This window comes from Mandrillus leucophaeus, unplaced genomic scaffold (assembly GCF_000951045.1).
Source record: "Mandrillus leucophaeus isolate KB7577 unplaced genomic scaffold, Mleu.le_1.0 Scaffold264, whole genome shotgun sequence".
Lineage (NCBI taxonomy): Eukaryota > Metazoa > Chordata > Mammalia > Primates > Cercopithecidae > Mandrillus > Mandrillus leucophaeus.
In genome coordinates this window covers 2,407,939-2,431,989 of record NW_012102743.1, presented here as the reverse complement: position 1 = coordinate 2,431,989, position 24,051 = coordinate 2,407,939, and the positions used below count along the sequence as shown (strand labels likewise).

The 24,051-nt window shown below is 38.4% G+C and overlaps 1 protein-coding gene across 1 annotated transcript in view; it reads left to right on the top strand.

Moving 5' to 3' along the window:
- Nucleotides 1-22,043, top strand: part of SPAST (spastin) — a 122,415-nt gene extending 100,372 nt beyond the window's left edge. Inside the window, exons 12-19 of the mRNA XM_011984255.1 lie at nucleotides 4,529-4,604; nucleotides 4,840-4,931; nucleotides 5,076-5,155; nucleotides 9,866-9,908; nucleotides 11,289-11,368; nucleotides 12,923-12,993; nucleotides 15,164-15,204; nucleotides 18,795-22,043. Coding sequence (XP_011839645.1) covers nucleotides 4,529-4,604; nucleotides 4,840-4,931; nucleotides 5,076-5,155; nucleotides 9,866-9,908; nucleotides 11,289-11,368; nucleotides 12,923-12,993; nucleotides 15,164-15,204; nucleotides 18,795-18,917 — 606 coding nt within the window. The 3' untranslated portion in view covers nucleotides 18,918-22,043. The remainder of the gene's footprint in view (nucleotides 1-4,528; nucleotides 4,605-4,839; nucleotides 4,932-5,075; nucleotides 5,156-9,865; nucleotides 9,909-11,288; nucleotides 11,369-12,922; nucleotides 12,994-15,163; nucleotides 15,205-18,794) is intronic.
- Nucleotides 22,044-24,051: the final 2,008 nt, after the last annotated feature.

The window sequence follows — 24,051 nt, the reverse complement described above, 5'->3', positions numbered from 1 at the left end:
GGATCACTTGAGCTCAGGAGTTCAAGACCAGGCTGGGCAACATGGCGAAACCCTGTCTCTACCAGAAATACAAGAAATTAGTCAGGCGTGGTGGTGTGTACCTGTGGTCTCAGCTACTTGGGAGACTGAAGTGGGAGGATTTCTTGAGCCTGGGAGGTAGAGTTTGCTATGAGCCGAAAGATCATGCCACTGCACTCCAGCCTGGGTGACAGAGTGAGATCCCATCTCAAAAAAAAAAAAAAGTAAAGAAAAAGAAAATTGAAATGTCTAGTCTATCATTTTGGCAGTTCTAGCTAATACAATTTTTTCCTTATGTCTAACTGAAATCTGCTTTTTCTAATTTTTACATACTTGATTTAACAAAACTCTAGTTTTTTTTTTTTTATGAGACAGCCTTTCAAATATATAGGAACTTAATGTTATATCCGCTTCCCTGCAGCCCCCAGAATAGTCATTATTTTAGTTGTCTTTCTGTGGTCTCATGCCAGTTTGTCAGTATGCCTAGATAAGAACTGAATATTTTACCTCAGATGTGACCTGATTTTGAAGACTTAAAAAGGAAGCATTGTGCCGGGCGCAGTGGCTCATACCTGTAATCCCAGCACTTTGGGAGGCTGAGGTGGGCGGGTCACCTGAGGTCAGGAGTTTGAGACCAGCCTTATCAACATGGAGAAACCCTATCTCTACTAAAAATACAAAAGATGAGCCAGGCATTGTGGCACATGCCTGTAATCCCAGCTACTCGGGAGGCTGAGGCAGGAGAATCGCTTGAACCCAGGAGGCGGAGGTGGCAGTGAGCCGAGATTGCACCATTCGATTCCAGCCTGGGAAACAAGAGTGAAACGCCGTCTCAAAAAAAAAAAAAAAAGCATTGTCTAATGTTATATAGATGTTCCGTCTCATGATATACCCTGAGAAAGCTTTTGGGAGGAACTGCATCATAGTCATGGACAACATTTGTGTTATTAAAATATCTAGATTATTTTCCACAAAAAATCAGTTACATATGTATCTTAACATGTATTGTTGTTTAACCTTGTTTATTGAATAACTTATGTGTAGAAAAGTATTTATAGCATAAGTATACAGCTCAGTGGATTACCACAAAGCAAATATACTTTCAAAATCGCCACCCAGGTCAAGAAATAAATTGTTTGTTACCTGTGGCCCTGAAATCCCTCCAGGCACTCCACCATCTTTATCCACTCCTCTCAAAACCACTATGCTAACATCATAGACAAAGCTAACATGCCTTTGAGCTTTATATAAATCTAATGATGTAGGATTTTGTGTGTATGTGTATTTGGCTTCTTTCATCAGAATTGTATTTATGAGATTTATCCGGATTGTTGCATGTAGTTGTAGTTGTGCTTTTTTACACAAATAGATTTAGTTTTTACGTTTTCTTATATGTTCAAACTGTTAATTAATCTGCTTGTCTATTATTAAAAAAAAAAAACATTCACATAGTTCTAGCCAGTTTACAGTGTTTTTCCACACGGTCTTCAAAATGTAAAGTTTGGTCTTCAGTGCATCAGTATGCTGCTAGATTTAAAAACTAGGAAAAAAAATCAGAGAAGCTAATAATATTAACTGTCACCTCCACTAGAAGATGGTTTCCATGTGGGCAGTAATATTTATCTTGTATTATCTCTGCTAAGTAAAATCTTTTGTAAGTTTCTTTAAATATTTTAATAAACCATAGTACTTAAAATGTTCTCATCCGGGCACGGTGGCTCAAGCCTGTAATCCCAGCACTTTGGGAGGCCGAGACGGGCGGATCACGAGGTCAGGAGATCAAGACCATCCTGGCTAACACGGTGAAACCCCGTCTCTACTAAAAAAATACAAAAATCTAGCCGGGCAAGGTGGCGGGTGCCTGTAGTCCCAGCTACTCAGGAGGCTGAGGCAGGAGAATGGTGTAAACCCGGGAGGCGGAGCTTGCAGTGAGCTGAGATCTGGCCACTGCACTCCAGCCTGGGCGACAGAGCGAGACTCCATCCCAAAAAAAAAAAAAAAAAAAAAAAATTCTCAATTTTCTAAAGTAGTTAAAAGTAACTATAAAATGGCACCTATTTTCCTGATCACATTTTACTTCCTATGTGAAATTTTACAAGCCATTATTCTATTTATTTATTTACTTACTTACTTATTTTTTGAGACAGGGTCTTGTTCTGTTGCCCAGGCTGGAGTACAGTGGCATGACCATGGCTCGCTGCAGCCTCAACCTCCTGGGCTCAAGTGATCCTCCCACCTTAGCATCCCAAGTAGCTGGGACTACAGGCATGTGCCACCATGCCCAGCTAATTTTAAAAAATTTTGGAGGCCCAGATGCGGTGGCTCACGCCTGTAATCCCAGCACTTTGGGAGGCTGAGGCGGGCGAATCACAAGGTCAGGAGTTCGAGACCATCCTGGCTAACATGGTTAAACCCTGTCTCTACTAAAAGTACAAAAAATTAGCGGGGTGTGGTGGCAGGTGCCTGTAGTCCCAGTTACTCAGGAGGCTGAGGCAGGAGAGTTGCTTGAACCTGGGAGGCAGAGATTGCAGAGAGCCGAGACTCCATCTCAAAAAAAAAAAAAAAAAATTTTTTTTTGGGCGACAAGGTGTCACTGTGTTGCCAGGGCTGGTCTCAAACTTGTGGGCTCAAATGATCCTCCCATTTCAGCCTCCCAAAGTGCTAGTAGATTACAGGCATGAGTCACTGTGCCTGGTCTTCAAGTTGTTATTAAAGCATGTTTACCCACATTATGCACATGGTATAATGGAAAGTATTGACGTGGAAATTAGGAGATAGGGATTCTAGGCTAGCTTTTTCTTTTTTTGAGACAAGGTCTCACTTTTACACCGCAGGCTGAAGTGCAGTGGTGCGATCTCGGCTCACTACAACCTCCGCGTCTTGGGTTCAAGCAATTCTTCCACTTCAGCCTCCCGAGTAGCTGGGATTACAGGCATGCACCACCACGCCCAGCTAATTTTTGTATTTTTAGTAGACACAGGGTTTCACCATGTTGGCCAGGCTGGTCTCGAACTGCTGACCTCAGGTGATCCACCCACCTTGGCCTCCCAAAGTGCTGGGATTACAGGCATGAGCCACCGTGCCCGGCCTCTAGCATAACTTTTATATCCTGAATTGGCCTTAAGAAAGTATCACTTTAGGCCTGTTTCATCTGTAAAACGTTAATGTCATAAGAGATGATCTTTTGAGATTTCTTTCAGCTCTGAGTATTTTTATTTTTTTTATGTGAGACAGTCTTGCTCTGTTGCCCAGGCTGTAGTGCAGTGGTGCGATCTCGGCTCGCTGCAAACTCCGCCTCCCAGGTTCACGCCATTCTCCTGCCTCAGCCTCCCAAGTAGCTGGGACTACAGACGCCCGCCACCTCGCCTGGCTGATTTTTTGTATTTTTAGTAGAGACAGGGTTTCATTGTGTTAGCCAGGATGGTCTCCATCTCCTGACCTTGTGATCTGCCTGCATTGGCCTCCCAAAGTGCTGAGATTACAGGTGTGAGCCACCACGCCCAGCCTAGAATATTTGTTTTGATTATTCTAAATCTGGTGACATTTCTTTTGTTTTTAGTTAAATCTTCAATAAAAATAATAAATGCCACCTAGAGGACAGAAAAATTTTTACTGTAGATTATCACAGACCTCATGACTCTTTCATTACTTTGGTGCATAAAATGGCCTTTGTATGGTGTCAGCACCTGGGAGTGTCTCAAGGGGTGTTCACTGACCTTCTGGACTATCTGGAAATATTTCGATATTTACTGGCTGGGCGCCGTGGCTCATGCCTATAATTCCAGCACTTTGGGAGGCCAAGTTTAGGTGGATCACTTGAGGTCAGGCATTTGAGATCAGCCTGGCCAATATGGTAAAACCCCATCTCTACTAAAAATACAAAAATTGGCGAGACATGGTGGTGGGCACCTGTAATCCCAGCTACCTGAGATGCTGAGGGATGAGAATCACTTGAACCCAGGAGGCAAAAGTTACAGTGAACCAAGATTGCACCACTGCACTCCTTACTGGGCTATAGAGCAAAACTCTGTCTCAAAAAAAAAAAAGAAAGAAATGTTGATATTTATGTGTGAATGACTTTTCACGACGTTCTTAATAGAGAAAGTTTTGTTTAGGAGAGCACATTCCAACTTACTTGCTTCTGTAAATATACCCTGTAATCTAGGGATTAAAGAATATGTACAGTGTCTTTTTTCTCTTCCCTCGTCTTCCCCTTTTCTCACTAGTTATATCCTTGATCGAATAGCTATTTCATTCTCAAGTCTTAGGAATGCAGGGTGAAGCAAAACAGATGAATTTTTAAAGCACTTACCAGGCTGTATGAAATCACGGTCTGTTGTCTAAAATTGTAAGGAATGGTTCAGTAATACTGTCCCCTTTCTCAAACCAAATCTTGGTTGTTTTAAGGAAGGGAAATTAAATTCCTGTGTGCTAGATTTTCAACATAAAATTTAAAAAACTGGAATAATGTTGCATTTTATGTGTATAACAATATAATGCCTTGTTTTAGGTGGGAGAAGGAGAGAAATTGGTGAGGGCTCTTTTTGCTGTGGCTCGAGAACTTCAGCCTTCTATAATTTTTATAGGTAAGAACATATTTTCCAACTAAGTTGACTATTTGTGAAATTTCCCTTTCCAAATAGGAAAGATATGATTGGAAACATTATTCAGAAGGAAGAAGTTTTAAAGAAGGGCAAGCTTAAAGACTGTCTAATGAATTTAATAGGACCCACTATATTATTAAGTAGTAAACTAGATTAATCTCAGATGATTCACATAGCTTGGTCTTTAATTAAAGTCTCATACTTGTATTTCCTCTAGATGAAGTTGATAGCCTTTTGTGTGAAAGAAGAGAAGGGGAGCACGATGCTAGTAGACGCCTAAAAACTGAATTTCTAATAGAATTTGATGGTGTAAGTGTTGATTATGATATTTTTAATGTGGCAGCATTTTCGTATATATATTTTCCTATTGAATGGCCAATGTTAAAATTACAAATATCTTTATATTTGTTATTACTTTTCTAAATGAATTGAAAAAAGATTTTTTGCTTGTAGGTACAGTCTGCTGGAGATGACAGAGTACTTGTAATGGGTGCAACTAATAGGCCACAAGAGCTTGACGAGGCTGTTCTCAGGTAGGGAGATTTATATGGAAATACATGCATTTATTACAGACAGTATATACTCATGTGTCCATCTTACATATTATTTCCTTACTCTCAGTTTTAAGACTAAATTCACTATTTTCCTCCAATACTATCCTCTAGCCTCTTGTTACCAACTACATAAGGATTTTGAGGTCAACTGCTTGATATCAGGAGAATTAGTCTAGTAAAGGTTTAGTTATGGTTTTAGGTAAATTGATCAGTTCTTCTGGGTTGCATTAAATTATCTTTACACTTCGGAATTGATTCTTACCCTCTTTTATTGGGCTTCATGAGAAGATGATCAAAGCAGGGTTCATGGAAAATGTGTTTTCTGTTCTTGTGTGTTTGAGCCAGTTTATTCCCTTCGTACTGGAAGGACGGTTTGGCTCCGCATAAAATTCTTGGGCATCCTTTCCCAAGGAATTTACAATATTGCCCCATTGTTTCTAGGATTGGCTGTAGTAGTATAAAAGTCTGAATCCAAATTGATTTTTTCAAATTTGTAAATTAACTTGATTTTTTTCTCTCTTTACTGGATGGATTACGTGATTATATTGCACCCAGGTAGTGAGCATAGTGTACAGTAGGTAGTTTTTCAACTCACACCTCTCTCCTTTCTTCCCCCATGTAGTAGTCCACAGTGTGTATTGTTCCCATGTTTATGTCCATGTGTACTCAATTTTTGGCTCCCACTTACGAGAACATGAGCTATTTGGTTTACTGTTCCTGCGTTAATTGGCTTAGTATCAAGGCCTCCAGCTCCATCCATGTTGCTGCAAAGGACATTATTTCATTCTTTTTTATGGCTGCATAGTATTCCATGGTGTGTATGTACCACATTTTCTTTATCCAGTCTACCATTGATGGACACTTAGATTGATTCTATGTCTGCTGTCGTGAATAGTGCAGCAATAAACATGAAATGCATGTCTTTCTGGTATAATGATCTATTTTCCTTTGAGTACATACCCAGTAATGGGATTGCAGGGTCAAAGGTAGATCTGTTTTATGTTTTTTGAGAAATCTTCAAACTACTTTCTACAATGACTGAACTGTACATTCCCACCAACAATACATATGCTCCACAGTCTTACCAACATCTGTTATTTTTTTACTTTTTCCCGCAATCTCTAGACAATATGGGATGTTTTTTGCCGTTTTATTAATAGCTATTCTGACTGGTGTGAGATATCTCATTGTGGTTTTGATTTGCATTTTTCTGATGGTTAGTGATGATGAGCATTTTTTCATGTTTGTTGTCCCCTCATATGTCTTTTGAGAAGTGTCTGTTCATTTCCTTTGTACCCATTTTTTAACAGGGTTGTCTGTTTTTAGCTTGTTCAATTGTTTGAATTCCTTATAGATTCTGGATATCAGACTATTGTTGGATGCAATTCTGTAGGTTGTCTGTTTACTCTGCTGATGGTTCTTTTTGCTGTGCAGAAGCTCTTTAGTTTAATTAGGCCCCACTTGTCAATTTTTATTTTTGTTGCAATTGCATTTGGGGACTTAGCCAGTTTTATTCTAGCATTTTTATACTTTGAGATCTTACATTTAAATCTTCAATCCACCTTGAGTTAATTTTTGTATATGGTGAAAAGTAAGGGTCCAGTTTCATTTTTCTACATATGGCTAGCCAGTAATCCCCACGCCATTTATTGAGTAGGGAGTCCTTTCCCCATTGCTTGTTTTTGTCAGCTTTATCAAAGATCAGATGGTTACAGGTGTGTGGCTTTATTTCTCAATTTTCTATCCTGTTCCTTTGGCCCGTGGGTCTTATACCAGAATTACGCTGTTTGGGCTGCTGTATAGTTTAGTTTAAAGTCAGGTAATGTGATACTTACAGCTTTGTTCTTTTTGCTTAGGATTTCTTTGTCTATTTGGACTTGTGGTTCTATATGAATTTTAGAATAATTTTTTTCTAATTTTGTGAAAAATAACATTGATAGTTTGATAGAAATAGCATTGAATCTGTAAATTGCTTTGCGCAGTATGGTCGTTTTACGACCAGAGAAATCAGGCAAGAGAAGGAAACAAAAGGCATCCAAATAGGAAAAGAAGTCATCATTCTCTCTTCACTGGCAATATGATTCTATACTTTGAAAACCCTAAAAATTCCATCAAAAGGCTACTAGAACTGATAAATTATTTTACCCCAAGGTTCAGGATACAAAATTGGTGTACAAAAAGTTAGTACCGTTTCTATACGGTAATAATGTCCAGGCTAAGAATCAAATCAAGAACACAATCCCATTTACAATAGCCACAAAGAAAATGAAATACCGGCCGGGCACGGTGGCTCACGCCTGTAATCCCAGTACTTTGGGAGGCTGAGGCAGGTGGATCTCCTGAGGTCGGGAGTTCAAGACCAGCCTGACCAACATGGTGAAACCCTGTCTCTACTAAAAATACAAAAAATTAGCCAGGCATGGTGGTGGGTGCCTGTAATCCCAGCTACTCAGGAGGCTGAGGAAGGAGAATCGCTTGAAACCAGGAGGCACAGGTTGCAGTGAGCCGAGATCATGCCACTGCACTGCAGCCTGGGTGCGACAGAGCAAGAATCCATCTCCAAAATTAAAAAAATAATAATAATAAAAAAAGAAAATGAAATACCTAGGAATATAGCTGATGACGGAGGTGAAAGAACGTATACAAGGAGAACTGTAAAGCACTGCTAAAATAAATCAGAGATGACACAAATAAATGGAAGAACACTCCATGCTCATGGATTGGAAGAATAAATATCGTTAAAATGGGAAATTTATTTTAAATGGTATCTTAATTTTTTTCCCTAGTTCATTTTTCTGTTTTCTTTTGCACATAAATTATGTGTTATGTTGCATCCTTTTGTTTTCCCTATCTGTAATTTTCTTTTTAATCCTTTTAAACTCTTAGGTCTTTTTGCAATTTTCTTGTTAATCCTTTTAAACTCTTAGGTCTTTTTGTTTTGTTCTGTTTTCCCAAGCCTGTTGTCTTTATTTCTTACTGGGTTAGTATCTAATCTCCTTTGTGCTGTATCTTTTTTAACTCTTCTTTCCTTGGTGGTTTTTTATTCATTACTTTCCTGACCTCTGTTATTCTACTTTTCATCTTCTGTTTTATTTCTTTGAGCATCTATACGTTATTTCCGTAAGCTCTTACATTTCATTGGGCTCTTGTTTCATAGAAAACAATTTTTTGGGGAGGGCGGATCACTTGAGGCCAGGAGTTCGAGACCAGCCTGGCCAACATAGCACAACACTGTCTCTGCTAAAAATATAAAACATTAGCTGGGTGTGGTTACACACATCTGTAATCCCAGCTACTCAGGAGGCTAAGAATCGCTTGAACCCGGGAGGCAGAGGTTGCAGTGAGCCAAGACTGCGGCACTTTACTCCAGCCTGGGGGACAGAGCAAGGCTCTGTCTCAAAAAAAAAAAAAAAAAAAAAGAAAACGGTTCTTTGGTTGGGCATCATGGTGGGTCACACCTGGAATCCCAGCTCCCAGCACTTCGGGAGGCCAGATCACTTGAGGCCAGGAATTCCAGACCAGCCTCACCAACATGGCAAAACTCCATATCTATAAAAAAAACTTAAGGATAAAAAAATAAAAATTTTTTTAAAATTATTTTATTTCATGGAAAGATATTTGGTCATAATTTTAATTTGCTCTATGGCAAAATCTTCTCATGCATGTTCTTCGTTTTATCTAGTTTATGTTTGTTGTGTTTTGTTTGCTCTTTTTGGGGGCAAGGTTTTTTTTGTTTGTTTGTTTAATGAGCTCTGTCCTGGTTTTTTCTTTTTGCTTATTATTTTTCTTTGAATAAAAGAGTTTTCTTGGAAAACCTAGTTTTGGAAGGATATTGTAGGGGAAGGGATAGGTATCTTGAGTAGTCCATGTATACTCTAAACTAACATGCAGCCTCCCTTACTTACAGTGAAGCCCTACCTAATAATGAAGTATATGTGTGTGTAAATAAGACATAGGGTTGATTTATTCTTCTACTAAAAAATATTGGTCACTGCAAGACATTGCCTTCCCACCAGACTGTTAGATGCCTTCTTATAAAGATAATTCGTCTTAGAGTTTCTTTGTTCAGTCTCACCTTCCTTGCCATTCCTATGCTATCAGTTAGGGTTTACATGGTCTGCAGAACCAGGCCTATATGCTTGTTTAAATGTGGAGGGATTGGCTTTATTATAACCCTTTAGGGTGTGCTATCTCTTTTGGGGAGGAAAACTGTATTCTGACAGTCATGTCCATGATCTTCAGCAGCAGATCCTTTGTGTGTCTTCCTTTGTCAGTGTAATTTTCACTGCCCTAGGCAGTTCACCTTTATGTATTTTAGTTCCGTAAATATTACCTAGTTTGTTGATGAAGTGTACGTTTCTGTTTCTATTATCCTTGCTGATTTTAGTTTTTTTCAGATTCAAGAAGATAGGAGATCTACTTATATCAGATATTTTGTTTGTTTTAAAGCATTACTGCTATTAAAAACATATACATACATAAATGATTAATTCTAACAATACCAAATTAAGGATTTTTAAACATTAACTAGAGTTTTAAAAGAGTAACAAAAATATTTTTACATTGATAACTACCAAAATGCATTCCAATGCCTTGAATATTATATTTTAAAAGCTTTTTCCTGTCATTTGCTGCTTCAGCTTTAAATTCAAAATTATATTTCTAAAAGTGCTGGATTTTTTTTTTTAGGCGTTTCATCAAACGGGTATATGTGTCTTTACCAAATGAGGAGGTATGTATCTGTGTTTGAATTTTTTTTTGTTTTAAAGCAGAAACAAGAACTGCCATCTTGACAATATTAAGTCTTCCAATCCATGGTACAGCTAGTTTGGAAAACAGTTTAGTGGTTTCTTAAAAAGATATACATAAGCTTACTGTCAGACCCAGCAATTTCACTCCTAAGAATTTACCCAAGAGAAACAAAAATGTATGTCCACACAAAGACTTGTACAAGAATTTTTATAGCAGCAGTATCAATAATAGCCAGCACTACAAATGATCTAAAATGTTCATTTTGGTGAATAAACAAATGTGGTATATTCATTTAATGGGTACTGTTATCCATTATACATGCTGCATACTCACTTCATATATTAAGTTTTATGAATGAAACTCCAAAACATTGTAAATGAAAGAAGCAAGATGATATATGTCGCATATCATATGATTCTGTTTATATGCAGAAAAGGTAAATTTATTTATTTTATTTATTTTATTTATTTTTTTTGAGACAGAGTCTTGCTCTGTTGTTTAGGCTGGAGTGCAGTGGCGTGATCTTGGCTCACTGCAGCCTTCACCTCCCGGGTTCAAGTGATTCTCCTGCCTCAGCCTCCTGAGTAGCTGGGACTACAGGCATGTGCCTGGCTAATTTTTTGTATTTTTAGTAGAGATGGGTTTCACTGTGTTAGCCAGGATGGTCTTGATCTCCTGACCTTGTGATCCGCCTGCCTCAGCCTCCCAAAGTGCTGGGATTACAGGCGTGAGTCACCGCGCCCGGCCAGAAAGTGCAAATTTCTAGAAACATAAAGCAGATCAGTGGGTTGTCAGGTGAGAGTTGAGAATGAGGATTAACTGCAAACAGGTATGAGTGAACTAAAAAGTGTTCTAAAACTGGATTGTGGTGATGATTAAACAATTATATAAATGTATTAAAAGTAATTGAATTATACACTTAAAATGGGTGAAATTCATAGTAGATGAATTCATACCTCTGTAAAACTGTTTTTTTTTTTGCAGCAGAATATTTATTGCTATGTTTTTATCCAGGTGTGGTGGCTCACGCCCATAATGCCAGCATTTTGGGAGGTTGAGGTGAGAGGATCGCTTGAGCCAGGAATTCAAGACCAGCCTGGGTGGCATAGGGAGACCCTGTCTCTACAAATACTTTTTTAGAAATTAACCGGGCATGGTGGCACGTGCCTTTGATCCCACTTACTCGGGAGGCTGAGATGGGAGGATTGCTCAAACCCAGGATGTTGAGGCTATAGTGAGCTATGATTGTGCCCTGCACTGCAGCCTGGGTAACAGAACAAGACCCTGTCTCAAAATAAAAAAAGAATCATTAATTCTGATATTAAATTAGACTGAATGATCATTTTTTAATATTTTGCAGACAAGACTACTTTTGCTTAAAAATCTGTTATGTAAACAAGGAAGTCCATTGACCCAAAAAGAACTAGCACAACTTGCTAGGTGAGTAATTTGGATTTGGTTTATCTCACAGCTTTTATTTATTTTTTTGTAAATAATTATTTTTTTAGTTATTTAAAGTAATCTTAAGTATGAAATGAGTAATTCATTTACAGAAGACTTTTTGTCTCATCCTCTACCTCCTTTGCCTTTTTCTTACGTCTTATTCTTATATATATGTGGAATCTAAATTTCACTTACTGTGTCCTCTGCAAAATATGACCTAAATATCTAATGATGATAGTATATTCTTTTTATAAATTTATTTAAACCTGCAAGTGGTATTAAAGTAATTTAAACATTTACACCCTGGGCAACATGGTGAAACCCCATCTCTATAAAAAATAAAATGAGTCAGGAATGGTGGTACACACCTGTAGTCTCAGCTACTTGGGAGGTTGAGGTGGGAGGATCGCTTCAGCCCAGGCGGTGGAGGTTGAGTGACAGAGTGAGACCCTGTTCAAAAAAAACTTTTAACATTTCATATTGCTCACACTAACACGGATTTTTTATATAAACTTGTTCTTTGCATTATGCTGAATAGTTTTCAGCTATTTCAATAATTTTAATTATTTGATAATTTTAATAATTTTAATTTCAGCTATTTGAATAATCTTAAACTTTATGAACAGTGTGAAGTAGAAACTGAGTATAGGAGATGTGCTCATGAATTTTATTCCCTGAAAAATGTCATAAAGTAATTTAAAGTATTCAACGAGTATGTGAGTATTGAATGATTTTAACAAGAACTCTGAGTTCCCAGATACCTATAACCAAAGAACAAATTACTTGGAAATACCTTCTACTCCAGACCTTTCTGTCTATCCCCATATTTAAAGAAATGTACATTGATTGTCCCTTACCCCATCAAGAGAGTATTCTTTGCCAAGATAAACACTAATTAGAGAAGTAATTGTGTTTATGTGTCAGTTGGCCACCAGTAGTTTATAGATGTTACCTTTCCAGGTGACATGTTTACAATTTAATGAAGCCTCTGGAGATAGTATGCCTTAATCTAAAGGAATGGTTCTAATGATTAAAATTTGAGGCATTACAGGGAAACAGCAGTATACTATTTTGTTTATTTTCAGCAAATGGGCCTTTCTGTTCCCTTAAAATCAAACCTCCTAACTATGGGTTTGCTGACAAAGGGAAACTAGTTTTTACCCTCTTATTATATGGAGATTTAAATCTGCAGAGATGAACATAATTTGCTGTTTGGCCAGGTGAGGTGGCTCACGCCTGTAATCCCAGTACTTGGGGAGGCTGTGGCGGGTGGATCACCTGAGGTCAGGAGTTCGAGACCAGCCTGACCAACATGGTGAAACGCCATCTATACTAAATACAAAAAAAAAAAATTAGCCAGGTGTGGTGGTGCATGCCTATAATCCCAGCTACCTGGGAGGTTGAGGCAGGAGAATCACTTGAACCCAGGAGGTGGAGGTTGCGGTGAGCCAAAATCATGCCATTGCACTCCAGCCTGGGCAACAAGAGCAAAACTCCGTCTCAAAAAAAAAAAAGGGAAATAATTTGCTGTTTCTCCCTTCCCTTCCTCAGAATGACTGATGGATACTCAGGAAGTGACCTAACAGCTTTGGCAAAAGATGCAGCACTGGGTCCTATCCGAGGTAGGTATACAAGAGCTTGAAACATTTAGAACTATTTATTACACCACCTTAGAAGTTTAAGAAGTCCAAAAAACTCTGCCAAGAGTTTTTTTTTTTTTCTTTTGGAGAAAGGGTCTCACTCTGTTGCCCAGGCGGTAGTGCAGTGACACAATCGTGGTTCACTGCAGCCTTGAACCCCCCAGGCTCAGGTGATTCTCCCACCCAGCCTTCCCAGTAGTTGGGACTGCAGGCATGCACCATCATGCCTGGATCATTATTTTATTTTTTTTTCTTTGTAGAGACAGGGTTTCACTTGCCCAAGCTGGTCTTGAACTCCTGGGCTCAAGTGAGCAGCCTGCCTTGGCCTCCCAAAGTGCTGGGATTACAGGCGTGAGCCACCATGCCCTGCCTTAAAATTAAAACCATTCTTAGCTCACAGATCATTCAAAAACAGTCTGTGAGCTAGTGGACTATGACCCCTCTTCTAGGCAAGAGGTTTCACTTCTTGATAGTAAGCAGCAGAAAACTCAAAAAGAAAACTTTAAACAAAAAAGAATAATGTAAGGAAAATGTTGTTACCTGTTTTCTGGCTCTTTTCAATATTGTGACATCATTTGAAATTAATGTGTCTAATAGAAATTATGTAAGAGAAGTTTATGTCTTTTGAGGAATTACAGCAAAATATTTATTGCTATGTTTTTATTCAACTTACTTGGTTGATGCCGAAATACCACGACTGATTCTTTTTAGGTTAGGTTAGGATAAACTCACATAGATATTTTCAGCTACATTTCCACAGCCAGCATGGGTAGTGAATGGTTGATGCTCTCAGATTATTAGCTGTGATGATAAAATAATCATAATAGCTCCATCCCTTTTCTCTCATTCAAGAAAGTACAATTGAATGTAGTTGTATAAGAAAGATGTTATCATAGTGTCCACTGTAATTTGCATTAAAAGCCTACATTATACAAAACCTTTTTGTTTTACTGGTTAAAAATTACCAGTAACACCTCCCGTAGTGAAATAGGGTACTGATTAAGAACTGCTACTTTGCAAAATAAAAAATGTAGCCTTGAGAGTATTTTGAAACTCTGGATAAACAAATTTTCTTGCTGCCGGAGCTTAAATCTTGTTCAAATAGTGGATTCAGAAACAGTAGCTAATGCATAAATAGTTGTATTTTCTTAGAACATTTTGGCTATTCTAAGGTAGACAAAATTTGGGTTTACAAAAGATTCGCATCCATTAAAGTACAGAAAATGGCCGAGTGCAGTGGCTCACGCCTATAATCCCAGCACTTTGGGAGGCCAAGGTGGGAGGATTGCATGGGCCTAATAGTTTGAGACTAGACTGGGCAACATAGGGAGATCCTGTCTCTACAAAAAAATATAGTAAGTTAACCAGGCCTGTTGGCATGTGCCTGTAATCCCAGCTACTCGGAAGGCTGAAGTAGGAGGACCACTTGAGCCTGGAAGGTCCAGGCAGCAGTAAATCATGGTCATGCCGCTGCACTCCAGCCTGGGTGGGTAGCAGAGTGAGGTGCTGTCTTAAACAGTAAATAAATAGTCCAGGCACGGTGGCTCACACCTGTAATCCCAGCACTTTGGGAGGCCAAGATGGGTGGATCATGAGGTCAGGAGTTCGAGATCAAGCTTGGTCAATATGGTGAAACCGCATCTCTACTGAAAGTACAAAAATTAGCCAGGTGTGGTTGCGCGTGCCTGTAATCCCAGCTACTCAGGAGGCTGAGGCAGGAGAATCTCTTGAATCTGGGAGGCGAGGTTGCATTAAGCCGAGCACTGCAGCCTGGGCAACAAGGCAAGACTCTGTCTCAAAAAAAAAAAAAAGAAAAGAAAAGTACATAAAGTATAGAGTAAAAACAAAAAAGACTAATGCATTTTGTAAAGAACAAGTTGCATTCTTTTAAGTTCCCTTTCAGATTTGTAAACTATTGTTTTTGGCAATATGCAAGAAATTGAACACTTTCCAGTTATTCCTAAAAAGGAATATTCTCCTCTAAGCATTTATAAATTGTATGTGCTCTCAAAGTTAACATGTGTCTCTTTCTTTTAATATAATGATTTGTACTGAATAGATACATTTAGATCATTGTACTTGGTTTTGCCCTTCAACAATTTAAACTGCAAAATCTATATATTTTTAAGTGCCTGACTTTTATATTTTACAGAACTAAAACCAGAACAGGTGAAGAATATGTCTGCCAGTGAGGTATAGTATTTTACAATATTTTCTTTGTTTTGGTCCTCTGTATTGTAGGACATATACATATGAGTGTGTGGGTGTGTATTTTTTTTTTCTTTTTTTTTTGAGACTGTCTGGCACAGGGTCGGCTCACTGCAACCTCCACCTCCTGGATTCAAGCGATTCTCCTGCCTCAGCCTCCCAAGTAGCTACAGGCATGTACCACCAAGCCCATCTAATTTTTGTGTTTTTAGTAGAGAGGGCATTTCACCATGTTGGCCAGTCTGGTCTCAAACTCCTGACCTCAAGTGATCCAAGCAACTCGGCCTCCCAAAGTGCTAGGATTACAGGCTTGAGCCGCTGCATCTGGCTGTTTTTGTTTTTGTTTTTGTTTTTGTTTTTTTGAGACACAGGGTCTTGCTGTGTTCCCAGGCTGGAGTGCGGTGGTGCAATCATGGCTGACTGTAGCCTTCACCTCTTGATCTCAAGCAGTCCTCTTGTCTCAGACTTGTTGGTAGCTGGGACTACAGGCAAGTGCCACAACACCCCACTAATTTTTAAATTTCCTGTAGAGATGGGGTCTTTCCCTGTTGCCCAGGGTGGCCTCAGACTCTTGGCCTCAAGTAATCCTCCTGCCTCAGCCTCTCAGAGTGCTTGGGACTAATTTTTTTTATTGGATTTTTCTAGTTGATTAGAAGCTAGAAAAAATGAACTTTGCTTCATTTCAAAATATGGAAACCTATGAAATAGTCTCACTCAAATTTTTTTTGGTAATGGACAAAACATATATACATAGTCATTAAGTCATTTTCTATCAAATCATATTATGTAAAGACCAAACAGAAGAAAATTATGGGACAGGTGTGGTGGCTCATGCCTGTAATCCCATCACTTTGGGAGGCTGAGTTGCTTGGATCACTTGAGGTCAGGAGTTTGAGACCAGACTGGCCAACGTGGCAAAACCCTGTCTCTATCAAAAATAGAAAAAAATTAGCTGGGCATGGTGGCACGTGCCTATGGTCCTGGCTACTTGGGAGGCTGAGGCAGGAGAATCACTTGAACTTGGGAGGCAGAGGTTGCAGTGAGCCAAGATTGCACCATTGCACTCTAGCCTGGGTGACAGAGTGAGACCCTGTCTCAAAAAAAAAAAAAAAGGAAAAAACAAATTATATGAAGCTTGTGGGGTTTTATACATTATAAAAATAACCTGTAACTATAGGTTAATCCTTTAATAACGTTCTATTTTGTTTTTCAATCTTTTTTTTTTTTAATTAATTTCTTTTTTTTTGAGAAGGACTCTTGCTCTGTCGCCCAGGCTGGAGTGCAGTGGCACGATCTTGGCTCACTGCAGCCTCCACCTCCCAGGTTCAAGCGATTTTCCTGCCTCAGCCTCCTTCCTGCGTAGCTGGGATTACAGGCATGGGCCACCATGCTTGGCTAATTTTTTTTTGGTATTTTTAGTAGAGATGGGGTTTCACCATGTTGGCCAGGTGGGTCTTGAACTCCTGACCTCCAGTGATACAGACGTGAGCCACCGTGCCTGGCCAGTTTATTACCGTTTCTTAATATGGAAGACCCCCTTATGAGACACTGAAGCATTTCATTTGAAAAAAGTTGCGTGTAAAATATAAAACTGGGTATACAGAATGGTCATAACTATGTGAGCAGACTTTTGAAATCAGGCTTTAATTACAGTCAGCCTTTTCTATCCGTGGATTCTGCATTCATGGATTCAACCAACTGCAGATCAAAAATATTTGGGAGAAAAAAAGCATCTGTGTTGAACATGTACACTTTTATTCTTGTTATTATTCCCTTAACAATATAGTACAAAAGCTATTTATATTGCATTTACATTGTATTAAATGTTACAAGTAATCTAGAGATGATTTAAAGTATACAGGAGGATTGCGTAGGTAGTATGCAAATACTGCACCATTTTATATAAGGGACTTTAAGTGTTTGCAGATTTTGCTGTCTATGGGGGAACCAATTTCCCAGAGATACCAAGGGACAGCTGTATATTTGTAACTTATTTTTTTATTTCCCTGATTTTAGCAACTGTTGAGGGGACAGTGAACTTAACATAGATAATGAGTGTATTCGGGAGTACATTTTGGAGGTTTTTTTTTTTTTTTCAGGCTTTTAGTCACCTGTCAGATGAGGCATCATACTGGATTTTTTTTTTTTTTTAAGAAAGCTTTTAGTTTTTTTTTGTTTTTTTTTTTTTTGTGAGACGGAGTCTTGCTCTGTCGCCAGGCCGGAGTGGAAGGCAGTGGCGGGATCTCGGCTCACTGCAACCTCCGCCTCCTGGGTTCAAGTGATTCTCCTGCCTCAGCCTCCCGAGTAGCTGGGACTACAGGTGTGTGCCACCACGCCCACCTAATTTTTTTTTTTTTTTTTTTTTTTGTATTTTTAGTAGAGATGGAGTTTCACCTTGTTGGCCAGGATGGTCTCAATCTCCTGACCTCGGGATCCGCCCACCTCAGCCTCCCAAAGTGCTGGGGATTACAGGCATGAGCCACCACGCCCAGCTGAAAGCTTTTGGCTTTCTAACTTATTTTATTTTATTTCATTTATTTTTATTTTTATTTTCATTTTATTTTTTGGGACAGTGTCTTGCTTGGTTGCCCAGGCTGGAGTGCAGTGGTGCAATCATGGCTCACTGCACCTTCCAGCTTCTGGGCTCAAGCAATCCTCCTGCTCAGCCAAGCAGCTGGGATTACAGGCACCCGCCTGGCTAATTTTTGTATGTTTAATGGAGACAGGGTTTCACCATGTTGGCCAGGCTGGTCTCGAACTCCTGACCTCAAGTGATCCACCCGCCCCGGCCTCCCAAAGTGCTGGGATTACAGGTGTGAGCCACCATGCTTGGCCGAAATTTTTATTTATTTTTCTATTACCTGGACTCTGTGAACGTATCCATTTTGCCTTTTAAAAATACTTAGGTGTAAATATAGATATTCATTAACTCATTGTTTTAATCTATATTTCCAAAGGCAATTTAAAAGATCAGAAAATAAGACCAAATTCATATAAAAACGCATACTTTAGGCTGGGCACAGTAGCTCACATCTGTAATCTCAGCACTTTTGGAGGCCAAGGCGGGCAGCTCACCTGAGGTTAGGAGTTCAGGACCAACCTGGCCACCATGGCAAAACCCTGTCTCTACTAGTAAATACAAAAATTAGCTGGGCATGGTGGCATGCACCTGTAATCCCAGCTATTCGGGAGGCTGAGACAGAAGAATTGCTTGAACGTGGGAGGCAGAGGTTGCACATCTGAGTGGTGAAATTGTGATTCTTTTTTTATCTTTGTCTATATTTTGTGAACTTTTCTATAATGAGTGTTTTGTTTTTATATTGGAAAAATATTATGCTTTCAAATGTTAATCCTATGAAACTAAACACAAGTAATAAATATATTAGTACAGCATTTATTAAGGTTTCTTGTACATAGAAAATATATTTAAATGGCTGACATGATTTTCTAAGAATACATACTTTTATTTTTTATAACATTAATAAACAGCAGCATCATTACTTTAATCCATCATTTCGTTTACCACTATATACCTGTTCATCATATGTATTGTCATGTGCTTTTTAAAAATCTAGATGAGAAATATTCGATTATCTGACTTCACTGAATCCTTGAAAAAAATAAAACGCAGCGTCAGCCCTCAAACTTTAGAAGCGTACATTCGTTGGAACAAGGACTTCGGAGATACCACCGTTTAAAGAAATACCTTTGTAAACCTGCAGAACATTTTACTTAACAAAAGAGGAAACACAAGATCTTCAATGAACAGTCATCAGCTACAGAAACAGCCTAAGTTTACAGGACTTTTTAGAGTCTTACATATTTGTGCACCAAACTTGAAGATGAACCAGAAAACAAACTTAAACAAAATATACAATGCAAATGGAATTTTTTGTTGTTTAAGGCCTTGCCTTGATGGTCACAGTTATCCCAATGGACACTGTAAGAGCACAACAAAAACTGATTCTGGTCTTCTTTACCAATATAATCATCATGTAAATAATAATTTGTATATTGTGTTGCAGATGAAAGTATTCCAGAGACAGTGAATGGTAGAAGACACAAGAACATGTGGTTGGTTGTCTTCTGATGTTTTTTCTTAAAATAGTAATTTCTCTTACTTTTCTTTCCTACTGTTGTCTTAACTACGGGTGATTGGAATACCAAACACTCTTTATTTTCTTTTTTCTTTTTATAAATTCAGTGTGCCAAATTAAACCTTTTTCTTTCTGTAATAGCAAAAAGTTTATTTTGAGAGTTTCTTCTTCATAAATCTACAGACGTTAAACAATTGTTGTGTTCTTTTTACCTTTTATTTTTCTATTACCTTGCTACCAAACAGTTTAGATAGCAATATAATAGCAACAAAGCAAATCTGGTAGAACAGAGAAGGTTTGAAGGTTTGAGTTACTCTGTCATATAACATGTAGATCAGTCCTCATGTGACCTGCAGTATTTTTTTTTCCTAATGTATTTGTCAGAAATCTATTGTAGACTGTTAACTTCTTCCTAATGGAATTTATTTTCTGCAAGAATTATTCTGATATTTAAGAGAGCCAATTTTAACTGCTGTGAAAATGTTTCCAGTGCAAGAGAAGGGAAATACTAGGAACTTATAAGACATTTCTAATTTATTGCTTATTACTTTCTTAATGTTTACAGGATAATTATAAGCAAGTGGAACTACCATCTTTTATTCTTAATAATAAAAATCCCTTCAATGAAACTTTAAAAAAACTGAATTTTTATACATGGCATACATTTTTCTAGGTTCCTTCTGCTTGCTTTATTAACTCAAAAGTTCTAGTTCTAGTCTGTTGATCTGCCTTTTGTTCTCCCAAAATGTACAGTAATTCTGTTTCTTGTTTGTATAAATATGCCTGGATTTTCATTATAAAAATGTCATTGTAGGGAGTAGAGACTCATATCATGGCCTTTTAAATATTGTAATAAAGGCAAATAGATATTTGCCCTTAGTTTACTGGTTAAAAGTTTGTTTACAGAACTTTTCTCTGGTGCTTAAATGATGCTATGTAAAATGTCATGGGTGGAAAGAATATTTGTAATAGTAACAAAAATTTTTCATTTAGGAAAGATTTCTTAGGTTTTGAAATAATACGTTAAGATAAAAAACTTGCCCCTACTAGGTAAGAACTTTATAATGAAGACATATATTCTTCTTAAATTTACTCTTGCTCTTGTTAAAGATTTGTTTGAATATAGAAGATGCATGAATCTGGTTTTTCTTTTTTGAAACGGAGTTTTGCTCTTGTTGCCCAGGCTGGAGTGTAATGGCGCAATCTCAACTAACTGCAACCTCCGCCTCCCGGGTTCAAGCAATTCTCCTGCCTCAGCCTCCCGAGTAGCTGGAATTACAGGCATGTGCCACCACCCCAGCTAATTTTGTATTTTTAGTAGAGACGGGGTTTCTCCATGTTGGTCAGGCTGGTCTTGCACTCCTGACCTCAGGTGATCCGCCCACCTTGGCCTCCCAAAGTGCTGGGATTACAGGCATGAGCCACCATGCCCGGCCAGAAGAGGCATGATTTTTTAGGATCATATGCTGTTCGTAGCCATAAAGTAAATCATGTCTCTTCTAATCATGATTTTGGAACTCCCTGAATAATAAAAATGAGAGCTGAGATAAATAGGGGGAAAAAAATTTGTTTTAAGCCAGAGCTATGCGTATTTTAGGTGATGCATAGTATCCTCTTAAGGTCTCAAACATTACAACATCAATTACAAAATATTGATAATGAAAGGTAGTAATGAAATATATGTGATTAAAAGAATTGAGAAGTTCTAAATTAAGACATTTCAGTTAAGCTCATAAAATTTCATTGTTTTCATTTAAAAGGGGATTAACGTTATTGATACTTGGATAACTGGAAAATCATATTAAAGGACTATGTGGTTCCAGCTCAACTTTTAATATATTATCTCCTTTAAAATTATCATGATTATAATTCTATTGGGAAAGACTTTTAGGTAACAAAGATTTCAAATGTTAAAAGAGATAAAAGTCTTAAACATTGAGTCAGAAAATCATTGCTGTATAGAAATTGCTTTCCTGATCAAGTCTGAACTTCAGCTAGTGCTAGAGATTTATTTTCTATGACTTAACTCTAACCAAGTTTTATTTTAAGCTGTTTCTTTGATAGAAGGGCCATGAAAATAGAGTAATGATATAGTAGGAGATAAGGGATTGGTGTGGTCTTTTTTCAATAAAGATAGAAGTTGTTGAAGTTTTCTGAATTAATAATGACTTAGATTGTGACCTTTTAGATTGGGTGTTGAGCTCTGTGTTATATTACTTCCTAAAAGATAATGCTTAAACATTAAGCATTGGTGTGCTCTTCATGTTAATATGGCAGAGTTTTGTAAACTAAATTAAAACTTACTGATATATTGGACTTTGAGCCAAGGGAAGAATGAGTACTATCTTTCCAGGTATCTTAAGGGTAAAAGCTTATTCTAAGACAGTCTGTCCATTGAGAATATTAGATTTCTGACTTGCAAATATGTTTGTACTCCAGAAGAATTAGAGGAAAAGCAGATACTAGAATTCTAATTTAAGTACATACACAGCAGTCTTTGTTTATAGTGTAGAATTCTTTATATTTTGTACAAAAACTAATTCTTTTGGTAAAAATGAACCATTTACAGTTCGGTTTTGGACTCTGAGTCAAAGGATTTTCCTTTAAATGCTTGTCTCAATTTTAGTCTGGTCTTTTGTACTTTTCTTCAGAAGAAATGAATTAAAGGGTACAGTTGCATAAAGTGGGTTTTTATCCTAATGTATTGGAAATAAATGATAAACTTTATTTTGCCTTTACTTTTTTACTTTAAAACTTTTTGATATTTTAGGGGTTGCAGTCTGATAATGAAGGAGTTGTGTGTATTGGATTCTGTTAGTAACAATTATAAACTCTTAACAAAATTTAGAAAGCAGGCTGGGCGCGGTGGCTCAAGCCTGTAATCCCAGCACTTTGGGAGGCGGAGACGGGCAGATCACGCGGTCAGGAGATCGAGACGATCCTGGCTAACACAGTGAAACCACGTCTCTACTAAAAAAATACAAAAAAACTAGCCGGGCGAGGTGGCGGGCGCCTGTAGTCCCAGCTACTCGGGAGGCTGAGGCAGGAGAATGGCGAGGCGGAACTTGCAGTGAGCTGAGATCCGGCCACTGCATTCCAGACTGGGCGACACAGCGAGACTCCGTCTCAAAAAAAAAAAAAAAAAAAAAAAAACAATGATTGGGCGGCTCTGCAGAGCAATCAAAACAAGGTAGAAACTGCAAAGTCCTATATTGGAAGATTCAGGCTGGGTGCGGTGGCTCATGCCTGTTTGGGAGGCCAATATGAGAGAATCGCTTATGCCCAGGAATTCAAGACCCGCCTGGGGAATATAGGGAGACGCCGTTTCTGCAAAAAAAAATAAAAATAAAATAAAAAACAAACTAAAAATTAGCCAGGTTTGGTGGCCCACACTTGTAGTCCCAGTTACTCAAGAGGCTGAGGTTAGAAGATTGCTTGAGCCTGGGAGGAGGTTGCAGTGAGCCAAGATCACACCACTGCACTCCAGCCCAGGTTACAGAGACCCTGTCTCAAAAAAAGTAAACAAGAGATTCACCTTAACCAGCTTTTACCCATAGGGCAATTTCCAGTTTGTGCAGTTCACGGGTATAGAATTCAAGTAGAATGTGGCAGTCTTGATGGGCTGAGGAGTCATTTGGGACTTCTAGAACACCTGAAAATTAGAAGACAAATTTTGGGAAGGAGAGTGCCTCAGAAAGTAAGCCCTGAAATCTGCCTACATATTCCTTTCAAATCCTTGGTGGATTCCAAAATTGTGCTTGTGCAGTGTGATTATTTGAAGGAACCCAGCAGAAAGCATGTTAAAGTCTAAAGAACTCAGCAGAATTGCAGCTGCCCAAGGACAGAGAGTTTGAAATTCAAATTCCACTAAGAAGGACTGAGTAAATACTTGGTGTTTCCCATTGAACCCCCAAAATGCCATGCCTTAAGGAAGAATGACAGCATCCCAGAACTAAAGGCTGTACTTTAGCACTAAGGCCAAAATGGAAAGAAACTCACTGTAATGAAGCTTAAAATCAAATCTTACAGCATCAAGGTTATCCATCAGTAATTTAAAACCAGAACAAAACACAGCATTCTTGAGAAGAAAACAATTCAGAGTCATCACAGCATATACCCAAAGCTCAGTACATAATAAACAATTACTAAGCATGCAAGGAAAAAGTATGTGATCCTTTTGACTCACCTTCCCTCATGGAAAAAGAAAAAAGTGGTCCATACCATACTCAACAGAGAATATATAGAAGCAGATGCACAAGTGACCTCTATGAGAGTGATTTTAAAATAGTGTTAAAATATGTTAAAAGAATTTACAGGAAAAGAGAAAATGGGTGAATAGATTGGGAGTTTCAGCAGAAAAATAGGAATTAAAAACTCAATGGAGGCCGGGCGCCATGGCTCACGCCTGTAATCCCAGCACTTTGGGAGGCCGAGGCAGGCAGATCACCTAAGGTCAGGACATCGAGACCATCCTGACCAATAATGGTGAAACCCTGTCTCTACTAAAAATACAAAATTAGCCAAGCATGGGTGTTACATGCCCGTAATCCCAGCTATTTGGGAGGCTGAAGTGGGAGAATTGCTTGAACGTGGGAGGTAGAGCTTGCAGTGAGCCAAGATCATGCCATTGCACTCCAGCCTGGGCAAGAAGAGCAAAACTCCATCTCAAAAAATAATAAAAATTGGCCAGGCGCAGTGGCTCACACCTGTAATCCCAGCACTTTGGGAGGCTGAG